This window comes from Astatotilapia calliptera, chromosome 8 (assembly GCF_900246225.1).
Source record: "Astatotilapia calliptera chromosome 8, fAstCal1.2, whole genome shotgun sequence".
Taxonomy (NCBI): domain Eukaryota; kingdom Metazoa; phylum Chordata; class Actinopteri; order Cichliformes; family Cichlidae; genus Astatotilapia; species Astatotilapia calliptera.
Window position 1 is genome coordinate 1,888,190 of NC_039309.1, and position 14,936 is coordinate 1,903,125.

Below are 14,936 nucleotides of genomic sequence, written 5' to 3' on the forward strand. Positions count from 1 at the left end.
AACCTCTCTCCTCTACAGCTGGGTGTACTGGAGCTCCACTAAGTCGGGGCTCGCGTCTGCGGCTGGATCCTTAAAGTAGAGTGTGGCAGTGTCTTCCCCCCGCTGGCCCGTCCGCCGGGCCCTGTGCTCGGTCACCTCTTTGGGCTGCTCCTGGCGGCAGTGGTTGCTGTTCCACCAAGCCTCCAGCCCAGCCACCAGGCAGGCCAGCAGCAGGCCCGCGGCCAAGATGCAGAAGATGCCGGCGAAGCTGTGCAGCTTGAGGGAGCGGCCATCGGGGTGGGCGCTGGCGTGGCTGCTGAGGTCGCAGCGGCCGGCGCGGGGCCACCACTTCTGCTTCATGATGTCCAGGTCGCCTTTCTCCTGCAGCTCCAAGATCCTGGAAGAAGAGACGAGAGCAGCAGGTGAGACGCAGAGAACACCAATTAATCCTTCTTACCCGAAGGCAACAAGAACAGTCTGCGACCCTCGGGCGGGACGTCGCGCTCGCTGCTATGTCACACAGTCTTACTGCGGCGTCTCCTCTGCACACGCAGCAGAGTCGCAGTCGCTCTGCAGCGCCTAATAAATCCCAGCCTACCGTGAGAACGCACCTCAACGTCTTACTTTGTCCAGCTCAGATAAATACAAGCCATTCTCCTGATTCTCCAGCTTTTATTTACATGAAGTGTGAGATGTGCCGAAGCAAAAGGTGTCCGCTTAACACCGATTTCCTGCTTTCCAAAGACAAATACATCCAAACACACGTTTGTGGACGAAAATGTGTTTCTTTTTGTCTTTGCTGGCAAACAAACTACAAAGAAATAAAAGCTGGTGTTGACATTTCCAACCCGTTCTAGCTTCCTTCATGCTGTTAGATCTCCCGCTGCTGATGCACGGCGTCTGAAAACAGAACGACACAGGAGCGAGCGACCCACCGACACGTGTGCACCGATCACGCCTGCTCCTTACAACAAGAACATACAGTCAGGATCCAAAGTTTATGATCACCTGAAAAATGGCAACAATCACATTTTGCATGGTTGGATCTTAACGAGGTTCCAAGTAGAGCTTCAACCTGCGACAAGAAGAAACTGACAATGTTCAAAAAAGGAAACTTTTTTTGCCTTTGCCATCAGAACGTGGTGACGGTGTGACTACCTGACAGAAAATGACAATAAATCCACATTTTTGGCCTTTAAGCACGTTCAGCCTGTTTCAGTTTAAGTGTTGCTCTCAATAAATCGCAGGCTCAAAAAAACCTCCCATTTCTTCTTGTTGCATGTTGAAGCTCGACTCTGAGCTTTGTTAAGATCCAACCATGCAAAATATGAGTTTTGGCCATTTTTCAGGTGGTCTTAAGCTTTTTTTTATCAGGGCTGTATTAGTAACGTTACACTTTGCACTGATAACAAAGAAAGTGTAGAAGGTACAACAGTTCAGACTGAGTCAAAGCAACAAAGAAGAAATAACAGGACAGAGGGAAAGTGCACAGACTGAGCTTTAAGGATGCTGTAAAGGAAGCACAGCCTCTGAAGGGGACGCCCCCCGTCAGCCACTGTCAAACAAAACTAAATATAACAAATGTAATCACATTCATCTCTTTCACTTTGTCAGGTGCGCTTTCATAAGATGTAACTGTCTAAGCATCAGTGTGTGTTTTTAAATCCTCCCCTCTCGTTACGGTCGGAGCCTGTCGATGCTCTCGGCTGTTCTCGGTATCCCATCGTCCTTCATCTCCGTTCGACCTCGCGCCCTCTTTACTCAGGAACACGTCCTGTTTCTGAAGTCATGGGAAAACTGGCCTGCAGGCCTGTGAACTGCTGTACAAGACTCCGCAGGCTCTGAATAGACACATTTTCAGCTGAGAGAAGCATCGATTTTTTTCCCATTAAGATCTGATGAAGTAGATCTGATCTGCAGAGGCAGTTTTTACACTTGGAACAAATTAAAGCTGATGATTCAAAACTAGAAAAAGCATCACAGCGAGCAGCTGCGCGTCCGCGTGGCCCAGTTTACCTCGCGACATCAACCTACGACGTGAAGAAGAACAGACAGTTCGGAGAAGGCCGAGACTTTCTCGCTCTAATTATTTAAATTTGCCAAAAAATCCCACAATAGGCCCGCGATGTACCACGGTACGGAGCGATGTACCACGGTACGGAGCGATGTACCACGGTACGGAGCGATGTACCTCGGCTCATCACGGCTGTAATTTTGTCATTGCCCGGGGGGTCATTATGGGCCATTACACCACGTGTTACACGGTGCTAATCAATGTTATAGACGAGGGGAGGCGTTCCAAGATTCAGACTTTTCCATGAAATGAGATTGTGAACCATCGAATTCAATGCGACGGGGATTTCGCCGTCGTTGGAAAATAATCACGGCGCATCAATCGTAAGCTTCTGCACTGAGCTCCTTTCCCCCGCTGAGGCTGAATGCAGGTGATGATTTGTGGCTTCATCCTTTCAGCACAGCAGCTGGATTTATTTGTTGTTCCGCCCACGATGACTCAACAGTTTGAAACCAACCAAAGAGCAGAGAATAAGGTCTTTGACGTGACCGCCGTCGTAGGGATCATGTGACAGTGGGGAGATAATATTTCATCTCCTGCTGAACGTCCAAAGAGCCTCTGAGTTTAATGGTAGTTTTATTTTAATGGAGAGACAGAATATCAACCAAGAGTCCAGAAAAATGTGTTACGTAAAAGTTATAACCTGATGCGTATGTGACGGAGCGACCCACAGATTAGCCGAGTGCTCACGTGAGTTACAGTCAATCAGTTGGAAACACTCCTGATATTGTCTCGTCGTTTATGAAGCACGACAGAATCGCTTTCTTCCAACGTCCAACGAGCTGTTAAAGGACGTCAGGGAGAAGATGCAGACCTGCACAAGGCTGGAATAAACTACAAGACCATCAGCAGGAAGCCTGGTGAGAAGGTGACAGCTGTTGGGGTCAGACGCTCTGGGTCTGGACTAGGGCTGCCAGGATTAGTCGACTATCAAAATCGTCGACGACTGATTTAATAGTCGACGCGTCGTTTGAAGCTTTGTAAGATCCTGAAAGACGCAGGAATGAGTAGTAGGATTTAAGAGTGTAATAACGGACTGAAACAGAAAATGGCAGCACCGCATGTACAAGGATGCCAGCTGCCGTTAAACCCCGAAGAAGAAGAAGCTGTGTCCCAGAATTCATAGCGCGTCCCAGCTCAGTTTCCAACAATGGCGGCAGCTAGTTAGTTTTAATGTTACTCTTATTATTCTTTCTGGGTCACAAAATAAACGTTTAACATATTTTCAGGCGAGAATGTAGCTGTGTAAACCTCAAATATCTGCTCAGTTTATCAGGACACCACATATTTTCAAAAGCGCTCCGACGTTTTCGGAGACGTCTGTTACCCACTAGCTCGATAGCTAGCCGGGGGCTAGGCTAACTAGAGCCGTGAGAACACCGGACTCCCGACAAATCGTTTTCAAACCCACCGCCGTCTTTCACTACTCAGGTTAAACATGATATATGAGTCACTTAGATAACTTAAAAATGTTATTGTTTGGCTTTTTTAGTATTTTATTTGTTCCTGAGTAAATCTGTTTGGCTGAGATTAAAGTTATAGTTTTTACACAGCTGAATAAACTCAAGCAGACAGCTGATTATCAGAAGTGTGAGATGCTCCAGAATTTACTCCGGTGTCCTGTTATATTTTAGATAGCAAGGAGTTTATTAAACTTCACCGAAACAATCTGCAAATTTCACCTTAAACACTTAAAACTGTAAGCTAATGATATATAAGAGCAGATGTTGCTGGTGCAATAAGCTGTAGTTTTACGTCCAATGGATGATGATCTGATTAGTCGACTAATCGCAAAAATAATCAGTGCGTAGTCAACTATCAAAATAATCATTTGTGGCAGCGCTAGTCTGGAGCTCCGTTCGAGATCTCAGTTCATGGGATGACGAGAGAAGTTTTGGATCAGAATAAATCTACGTGGTAGGAGCTTGATTGAACACACTGCACCTTTCTGTTAGGGGTACAGGACACCACATTGAGGGGACGTAGGGTAAAATCTCAGAGAAGAATCTCCTTCTCTCAGCCAGAACACTGAAGTGACGTGGTGTATGGATCCTCCATCATGACAATGACCCAAACAAAGCACATTAAGATACGGAGTGGTCTCGCCAGTCCCCAGACCTCAGACTGTGCATGGGGCCGAAGCTTCAAGGGTTCAGAGTTTTTCTACAGCAAAATATGTTTTTCCTGAGTCTTTGGTTGAGATCTGCGCTAAAATAAATGTAACTCAGCAGAGACTGTTCATTTCTTTGAGAGAGACGGGATCAAATCAGCATTTATCCAACATAAAGCGCCCCGACTGTCGTTGTGATTCGATGCGGCTGAAAATAAATCATTTATTCTTCAAACTCTGATTTAGCTGAATATCGTTGCCCAGTCAGTGGAGAGGCCGACTTCTGTGACAGGAAGATGTCCAGCCTTCCTCCTCTCACGCCCAACCGGTCGCTGCAGACGGCTTCCCCTTCCCTGAGCCTACTTCCTGTTAAACAGGAGTTTTTCTGTCCCACTGACGCCAAAGCGCTCGCTCACAGGAGGCAGTTTGATTGTTGGGCCGTTGTCTGTATTGTTGTTGGGTCCTTAACCTCACAACATAAAGGGTCTTGAGGTGACTCTTGCTGCATTTTGGCGTTGGATGAATAAATCTGATGAAAAGTTCATATTAATGAGTTTCTCAGCATTTTGTGTGGAAATAAGAGCGCCAGCGTATCCCAGCAACCAGGAGCACGGATCCTCTGGAAACCTGGAACATGTGGCTGGGTACGTGAACGTGTTCACATGGCTACGCGTCCTGTACAAAGACCTGGTGGCAGTTTCAGCCAGCAGGCCTGGTGCTGTTGTTCATTTATGTAGTTAATTAAGCAACTCTGCCATGACCACAGAAGTCCAAACCACTTTCAGCTACAGTACAATCAGAGCCCAATTTGCTATATTTAATCTGCTCAGCTCAGCGTGAACATGCTGAAGGTCAGAGCGCCGGCGTTTCCATCTGTACCCCCCCGAAACAGCCCGAGGACAAAATAGTTTCACAGCACAAATGAGCAGCAGAAGCAACAAAGTCTGCAAAGGTTATTAATGGCAGGATTATCACATGAGGTAATACAGCAGTTATGGGACGAGGTATTAAAATGATGGTTGGAAATGTGGAGATAATGGTTTTTGTGCTGAACAATAGCTCTGCTCTCAATTTAACACCCGAGCACATTATTCCTACACGTCCCCGAGTGCCGTGCTGCCGGGGCGCCTCGGGCTGTCGGATGCTTGCTGAGCCGGGCGGGAAGGAGCGTTTTGTCTCCGTTCGGGGTGCAAATTAATCCCTAAATAAACACCTTTAATTAAGGAGGAGGTGCGAGGAACAGAGGGAGGAGGAGTAAAAGGTGACGCCATGATGGAGAAGCTGGAAACACAAGAGGAACAAAAGCAGGACGACAATCATGCAAATCCAGCTCCTTTCACAGACTCGCGCCTCAGATCTCCTGCAGACTGAGGCCAGAGGAGGTGATGAGGCCCAATCAAAACCTACTTTAACTCTTTTTGCTGCTCGTTGAGGATTGAATACGAGCATCGGCATCGCTCTCATATCCCAGAGTAAAATATTAAAACACTGCTAAACCCTGAAGTTTAAGAGTGACGACGCGGGTTTGCTGCAGGTCTGCAGACACACATCAACTGAACTGTCCGAAGCTTCACAGCTGATGGTTGGTGTCAGTGGATACTCCAGGTTGTGGTAGCCTCAGTAAGCTGTACAGTAAGCTGATGCACAGCGAGTCGCCTCGTTGTGGAAGCAGGTCTGAAATAGGATGGACACCGCTCAGGTCAGAAAGGAGAAGCGAGGGTACGCCCTCCAGGAGTCGTCCAAGGGGAAAGAGCTAGCCGAGAGAACTCGGTGGATGGACGCATGAGGATGTGACTGAGAGGATTCATCCTCTGTGAAATCATGAGTGGAACTTGAGCTGCTGGGTACGATCATTTTCCATCCGCAGATTCCTCTCCTGAAACATTTGGACTTCCTAGATTTGCTCTAATCTGGTCATCGTTGTGTTTTATGGTAAAGTCAGAAAAATGTTAACATGAAGTTACTGACTTCTCCCCATCCAACACAGACCTCTGCTGCTGTCAGACTGAGGAGGTGTTGTGTGGTACCTCCATTACTGCGAGAGGCTCTCTGCGTGTAACTGTGGGGGAGACTCACACATGCTGGCTATCACCCCCAAACATCTTGTTAAGCTTTAATACAGGACGGTTATCCGCAGGCAGAGGAGGAAATCCCATCCATGCGCACTTCGATCCGGCTTACTGAGACTCACAGTAAAGCAGCTGCTAGAAAATGTGCGGCGGTCAGAATCACGTGGCTCTTTAAGCATTTCTGCTCAAAGGAAAAACATTAAAACAAACGTGCACAAACGAGTTTTTCCCTGCTGCTCCTTCGCCCATCAAACATTGTTGTAACTGGACATCAGCTTTCTCTTGGAGGAGCTTCCTGCTGAGGGTCACCTCTCAGCCGGTTCTTACAATGACCCGAGGCAGATTAAACTTGGATTCATCTGATTTACTATTGAACTGTGCAGGTGTTCCCTGGATTTCAATGGCTGTGCTGTGTTATCCTGTCCTGTGGTCGCTCTTCGGTGACAAAGCGGACAGTCTCAAAGCTTTAAAGAGAAACGGGATTAGCCCGCTGCGTGAACACGACCTGAGAGGATGAGGAAACAGAGAGCAAAGGATGAAGAAGACAAGATAGGAGGAGGCATAGTTGACATTTCATGGAGTCGGGCCCCGGGCGGCCCTCCCACGCTGCCTCTAACGCAGCCTGAAGAAGCCATTTCCCCTTTTCTGTGGTGATGAAGCACTCGCAGCACAGCGGTGCTGCTGCTAATGCTTTGTGTTAAAATCTCTATTAACGCTCACAGCGGCTGTTTGTGGCTTCCTGTTTGTCGCAGGATTACACAGAGAGTCACGGCTGCTCCCAAACTTCACGCGGTCGGTTCAGACGCTTTCAGAGCGGCTCCTCGGACTCCAGCTGCTTTCATTCCCCACGCCAAATCACAGAGCGTGCACACCTGGGAGGCAGGTGAGGAGGCCTGCTGCGACACAGACGAGAGGTTTCATTGAAGTCAGCCGGCGGTTGGACCTAACTCAGATTCTTTAATATGAATTAAGTCGTTCCCTGTGACACTCCCGGGTCCGTGACAGTTGGAGGGGAAACGTCTAACGGTTTGAATTCACCACCTGTCCGGCTGGCCTGTCCACTTTCATTTGCCGGTTAAATAAAGTTAAGAAAAGTCTGGAAGAAACCATCGTGAGCTCTGCTGTGCTTTGTGCTGCTACTGATCTCATACTTGACCCACCAGATGTGCTGGTGCTCACAGCACGGATAATGTGGTTCGAGTTAGCAGTGGATGTTAACAAAGAGCCAAAACCAAAGTTAAAGGAATGTGTTTAAATCCGAGTGCAGCATCGAGCCCGTTAAACTCCTGGGATATTGATCCGGTCAGTTAAAGAGCATGAGGTGATACCTGGACCTTCCAGAGTTTCCACAGGTAGTCCAACTCCTCCAGGGTGGCACATCGAGGTTTGCTGTGTCTCCCAGGACCGTCTCCAGAGCCTGGAGGAGACTCCAGGAGACGGCCAGTTACTGTAGGAGAGCTGAACAGGGCCCACCAAGAGGACCGGGATCTGCTCCTCTGTGCCGGAGCAGAGGAGGGATGGGCTCTTCTAATGCGTGCGAGCTGCAAACCTCCAGCAGGCCAGTGCAGAACGCTGAGATGTGGAACGCTGTACACGCTGTGGATAATATTACCATCACTGCAACTCGATGACTGTTTACCTGAATCTGGAGGCAGCCGTCAGACACTGACTCAGGCTAACAGGCTACAAACAGCTGTCAGCTTCCAGGATCCACTGACGTCTGTGCGCATTCAAGGATTTTCACACAGTGTAAAACCACAGGTCTCATACAGCAGGGTCAAAGGGCATCTTGTGCATAAGGTTAGACACGAGCACTCTGGAGTGAGGCTCTCGCACAGCGGGGAAAGGGCTTTGACCGCATTCGCACACACTCAGTGCTGCAGGGGAGGCGGAGCTTATTTGTGCTATAAAAACTTCAGATTGTTTCCTGAGTCGCGACCAATCATCCCTCACCGTCGACCTGGTTTTGTCTCAGCCTCTGTTTCACGTTTGGAGACAGCTTCAAGGATAAATCTCGTCGTAGGTTTTATTAAAATTCTGGACCTGCAGACTCAGCGGCAGACGGGTGTTTTCTGTCCACCTGCTCCACTTTTACCTCAGTATTAACGACCTGTTTCCTGGAAGGACGTGTGAAGCTCTCAAACCCCACGAAAACTAGCTTCCTGTGTTTGGCGGCCACTTTGTCGACGTGGGTCGCCTCTTACATCAGCTTCCTTCCTCTTCGTTCTCGGAGCCGATCGATACGAGACGGATGAGAAAGTTTTGAGTTTTCGGGCGCTCGGTGTTAATTTCATGATGTAATAATGTGGAGATTTACTAAATGATCTACGAGGTGTTTAAACTCGCTCTGGGATCAATTTGCGTTTGGGGCTCTCGGCCTCGCTCGTTTCATCTGGAGGGAAGATTGAATTTCCTCAAAATTCGCAGCCCGTGTTGAGACATCTGCCTCGCAAAATCGAGTGAGTAATTAGCACGCGGCCTTCTGTTTACACATAATAATCCCATTTGCTTCACAACGCTGCCCTTAATACGGGCTCGTTTCATGTGAGCTTAATTGACTTTAGCACCGAGCGCGGTTATTGATTTAATGGCGAGCAAAGTCTGCCTGCAGGAGGTGTTCCTCACCTCGCGCTGCAGCACTTCTCCAACTTTCAAACACCTGCACTCCTCCGTGAAGTTTCAGATTAGTCGGCGTGACACCGATTCATCCTCCAGTCAAAGTGTCGCCTCGTTAGCGTACGTTTAAAAGCAGCCTGCCGTAATTGGCTCAGACGGCGCCGCTGTGAGGACTCTTCACTCACATCGGAGGATTTACAGGAAGATAATGAAGCCTTAATGTCAGCAAAGGGGATCAAACTCCTGACAAAAGCCTCCAGCCTTCATCATTAACTCCTCCTCAGGCTCACATTCGCTGCACAAAACACAAGCTTTTATTCAAAGCGCTGCCGCGCAGTCGCGCCTCCGACTGTCGTTTAAGGCTCAAACTCAGAGCGACGCCATCGCGCCCCGGCGATCGTGTTTACAGCCTCCGTGGAAACAGAAACATCATCGGAAAGCGAGAGAGCCCGTGTTTTCAGCACGCACGCGTTATCTGCTTTATGAACCCATATCTATTTTAAATAAAGCTTCCTACACTGGCGGCGCTGAGCGTGGGCGCCGTGCACCTGGACCGATCAAACGTGGAGAAACTGCAGATGTAACATTTACATCACAGCAGCTCAGATCTGCACTTTTTTATTGAAACAAGCACAGAAAAATGTTTGAGCCTCCCGGGATGAGGTCGGATGGGTCAGACATCGGAGCGGGCGTTCACATTTCCACGTGATGCAGTGTGGACATCTGGACCAACGCCACGTGCTCTGCCCTCACGAACCTCTGTTTGTGCACCTCTTGATTTCTGTAATCCAACACCAATGGGGTGAGCATAATGTTCCCTAAAGTCAGTACACAAAGAGTGGTGTGTAGTTGCACCAACAAACTGATGCATCCTCATAAACTTATAATTAATGTAATTAAACCTCCAGAGCAGGTTTGTTGTTTGTGGAAGCCGCCATGTTCCCCGCCATATTTGAATGCAGTGACTGGACTCCGCCTTCTGACTGATTGTGTGGCTGGAGACACACATGTGGAAGGAGAAGCTGGAGGCGTATCTAAACTCTGGTATTAAAGATATGAAGGAGACGCCACCGAGCATCCTCTTCCTCCTCATTTACTCCCGATATTGTCACATGTGACGCTCACATGTCACATGTCCGGACAGCTGGCAACAACAACAGCTGGTTATAGGCTAACATCAATCCAGCTGACGTTAGGCTCACGTTATCACAATGTCAGCAGACCCATCAGATCATTCGCTCCCACCTGAACACGGGGAACACATTACTGCAGGAATTAGACCGCTCCACATCACAATGAAACACGTTTCAGTCGCTGTACAGCTGGACTGCACTCTGCACCTCCGACAGTCATTCACTGCGGCTCGGCCTGCTCGGGCAGATATTAGCCTGAACATCTTCTGTGAGCTGTTTTAACCCTTTAAAGCCCACCACAGAACCAAGTCTGCAGAGCTGATCTCTTTTACTTTTACCTGCTGTAGTGCCATCTTTGGGAGCATGTCAAGTTGTTATACGTCAATACAACAGCTATATCCCAAATTTTAATAACATGCATGCATTAAGTCCATAGTAATTACATAAATTGCACAAAAGTGCAATAAACTACAAAATACTTTTAGTTTTTTTACTTGTGAAGTTTCAGATGTTGTCCCTCAAAACTGTAAAGGCAAAAAAGTTGCACAAAATAGTTTGCAAGCACAGGAAATTTACAGGAAAAACAAAATAAATATTATTGTGCACGATTTGCACAAAAAACAGCATCAAAATAAACGATTTCCAGCAGTGCAGTTTGAGTTCTGAGTCTCCCAGAAACTACACAGAAAGGCACCAAGTCAGACACGACTCCAGTAAACAGCAGGAGACCTTTGAAAGGCCCTGTAGGGGAAAAACTACATGGAAAATGACATCACTTCCTGTCTTGGCAGGTAATAGCAGACATGTGATAGCTATGAACAGCTGATCGGATCTGCAACACGTGTTTCTGGCTTTAAATGTTTTTGTTGCTGCAGCGCTTTTTACACCATTAAAGGAACAAGCTGAGTGCACGTTCTGTAAGTCCAACTCCTCTGGTACGCACCTCCACCCGGACTCCTGCCACCTCCACCCTGACTCCACCCTGACTCCTGCCACCTCCACCCTGACTCCACCCTGACGCCTACCACCTCCACCCTGACTCCACCCTAACTCCTGCCACCTCCACCCTGACTCCTGCCACCTCCACTCTGACTCCACGTGACTCCTACTACCTCCACCCTGACTCCTACCACCTCCACCCTGACTCCTGCCACCTCCACCCTGACTCCACCCTGACTCCTACCACCTCCACCCTGACTCCACCCTGACTCCTGCCACCTCGACCCTGACTCCACCCTGACTCCTACCACCTCCACCCTGACTTCTGCCACCTCCACCCTGACTCCACCCTGACTCCTGCCACCCTGACTCCTGCCACCTCCACCCTGACTCCTGCCACCTCCACTCTGACTCCACGTGACTCCTACTACCTCCACCCTGACTCCTACCACCTCCACCCTGACTCCTGCCACCTCCACCCTGACTCCACCCTGACTGCTGCCACCTCCACCCGGACTCCTGCCACCTCCACCCTGACTCCACCCTGACTCCTGCCACCTCCACCCTGACTCCACCCTGACTCCTACCACCTCCACTCTGACTCCACGTGACTCCTACCACCTCCACTCTGACTCCACGTGACTCCTACCACCTCCACCCTGACTCCTACCACCTCCACCCTGACTCCTGCCACCCTGACTCCTGCCACCTCCACCCTGACTCCTGCCACCTCCACTCTGACTCCACGTGACTCCTACTACCTCCACCCTGACTCCTACCACCTCCACCCTGACTCCTGCCACCTCCACCCTGACTCCACCCTGACTGCTGCCACCTCCACCCGGACTCCTGCCACCTCCACCCTGACTCCACCCTGACCCCACCCTGACTCCTGCCACCTCCACCCTGACTCCACCCTGACTCCTGCCACCTCCCCCCTGACTCCACCCTGACTCCTGCCACCTCCACCCTGACTCCACCCTGACCCCACCCTGACTCCTGCCACCTCCACCCTGACTCCACGCTGACTCCTGCCACCTCCCCCCTGACTCCACCCTGACTCCTGCCACCTCCACCCTGACTCCTACCACCTCCACCCTGACTCCTGCCACCTCCACCCCGACTCCACCCTGACCCCACCCTGATTCCTGCCACCTCCACCCTGACTCCTGCCACCTCCACCCTGACTCCACCCTGACTCCTACCACCTCCACCCTGACTCCTGCCACCTCCACCCTGACTCCACCCTGACCCCACCCTGACTCCTGCCACCTCCACCCTGACTCCTGCCACCTCCACCCTGACCCCACCCTGACTCCTGCCACCTCCACCCTGACTCCTGCCACCTCCACCCTGACTCCACCCTGACTCCTGCCACCTCCACCCTGACTCCACCCTGACTCCTACCACCTCCACCCTGACTCCTGCCACCTCCACCCTGACTCCACCCTGACCCCACCCTGACTCCTGCCACCTCCACCCTGACTCCACCCTGACTCCTGCCACCTCCACCCTGACTCCTACCACCTCCACCCTGACTCCTGCCACCTCCACCCGGACTCCACCCTGACCCCACCCTGACTCCTGCCACCTCCACCCTGACTCCACCCTGCCTCCTGCCACCTCCACCCTGACTCCTACCACCTCCACCCTGACTCCACCCTAACTCCTGCCACCTCCACCCTGACTCCTGCCACCTCCACTCTGACTCCACGTGACTCCTACTACCTCCACCCTGACTCCTACCACCTCCACCCTGACTCCTGCCACCTCCACCCTGACTCCACCCTGCCTCCTGCCACCTCCACCCTGACTCCTGCCACCTCCACCCTGACTCCACCCTGACCCCACCCTGACTCCTGCCACCTCCACCCTGACTCCTGCCACCTCCACCCTGACCCCACCCTGACTCCTGCCACCTCCACCCTGACTCCTGCCACCTCCACCCTGACTCCACCCTGACTCCTACCACCTCCACCCTGACTCCACCCTGACCCCACCCTGACTCCTGCCACCTCCACCCTGACTCCTGCCACCTCCCCCCTGACTCCACCCTGACTCCTGCCACCTCCACCCTGACTCCACCCTGACTCCTACCACCTCCACCCTGACTCCTGCCACCTCCACCCTGACTCCACCCTGACCCCACCCTGACTCCTGCCACCTCCACCCTGACTCCACCCTGACTCCTGCCACCTCCCCCCTGACTCCACCCTGACTCCTGCCACCTCCACCCTGACTCCTACCACCTCCACCCTGACTCCTGCCACCTCCACCCGGACTCCACCCTGACCCCACCCTGACTCCTGCCACCTCCACCCTGACTCCACCCTGCCTCCTGCCACCTCCACCCTGACTCCTACCACCTCCACCCTGACTCCTGCCACCTCCACCCTGACTCCTGCCACCTCCACCCTGACTCCACCCTGACTCCTACCACCTCCACCCTGACTCCTGCCACCTCCACCCTGACTCCACCCTGACCCCACCCTGACTCCTGCCACCTCCACCCTGACTCCTGCCACCTCCACCCTGACTCCACCCTGACTCCTGCCACCTCCACCCTGACTCCTGCCAGGTAAAGTTCAGCTTTACAGGTGCAGTTTGGGAATAAGGAGGTTTCCCTCCTCCGCAACACGAGCTCACTTACTTCTGTGAGAAGAGGTCTCTGTAGGGGCTGCCGTGCTGCATGGCGATGCCGTAGCCTTTACTGCTCATGCTGCTTCCCGACACGGTGACGGTGCAGTCGTCATCCGTCAGGGCCACGTACTCCAGCACCGCCATGTCCCAGAGGAAGGCGTAGGGACCCTTCTTTGCCTGCAGACACAGAGGGGGGGGGGGGGGGGGACATGGTTATTTGATGGTTTCTTATTCGTCATCATCAGCGACTCTCAAATGCCTCCGCTGTTACTGGATTCAGACTTTTCTCCGGCGGCTTCATCCAGAGCAGAGCTAAACCTGAAGTCTGCAGCTGACCCGACACTGTGCACAAGAACACCGACCGTATTTACCCTCAGATCCTGATTCAGTTCCACAGTGACCGTGTCACGTGTGGAAATGCACGCGGCGCCATGGGTATTTATTAACGTCGCTGTCGGCTGGTGTCACGACTGCACAGTCATAAATATTTGATAGTGCCTCAGATATCCACGCTTACAGACTTTTTCTTGGATATATTCTGTCTTGAATACATTTTTTATGTTTGCATTTGTTTTCTTCACTTTGAAATGTTGACACCGAAACAAATTAGCTTATAAATCCTGCAGTGTGATTTCCTCCCCTGCATGCATACATCTCTATAAATAACCTCGTGCAGCTGCAGCTGCGCTCTGTAAATGTGTCTAAGTCTCTTTGTGATGCTAAATACCTGCAGGAGTGTTAGTCAGGCTGGTGTGCTCCTCCCGGCCGGGTGAGGAGATGACAGTAACACAGATACGGGAGCAGCAGCAGGTGGGGTGAAGTGGATGAGGTTGTCGGTGTTTTTTTCACTGTGTCAGCAGATCTGCTGCATCTGCCTCCTTCAACCTGTTCACTATAACTGAAAACTGTGCGCGCTCCTCTTTCTCAGATCCTCCCCGCTGTTACAAACTAATGACGACGTCACGTCTGTCTGATGATCTGCTGCGCGCAGGTGCTGCTGTTAGCTCCGTCCTCTTATTTAAAGAGAGCGGGGAGGGAGGGAGGGGCTTCTCTCTCTCTCTGAGGAGATGAGGATGTGCACCGTGCTACGCTAGGAGAGGACACAGGGACAGCAGAGGAGACATTCCTCTGAATCAAAGGAGGACGAATCAGGGCACCAAGCACAGACAGACCCCTGACCTGCTCTCACAACCCCGAGAAGAGCTCACAGCTCGTCTGCATTCAGCCAGCGGGACAGCGAATGCTGGGAAGTGACGTCAGGATTTATCTGAAGACTCTCATCCATCCATCAGTAACTTTTACAGGAAGGTTCAGTCTCCAGGCTGACTTACAGGAATCACGCTGCACAATGCATACAAAATATTCCAGGGTTTATT

General features: G+C 51.2%; 1 protein-coding gene across 1 annotated transcript in view; it reads right to left on the reverse strand.

Annotated features, from left to right (window-relative positions):
* LOC113027959 (glutamate receptor ionotropic, delta-1-like) overlaps positions 1-14,936 on the reverse strand; it is a 107,558-nt gene that overhangs the window by 11,632 nt on the left and 80,990 nt on the right. The window contains exons 12-13 of the mRNA XM_026177826.1: positions 13,571-13,737; positions 136-376 (exon numbers count right to left, since the gene is read on the reverse strand). Coding sequence (XP_026033611.1) covers positions 136-376; positions 13,571-13,737 — 408 coding nt within the window. The remainder of the gene's footprint in view (positions 1-135; positions 377-13,570; positions 13,738-14,936) is intronic.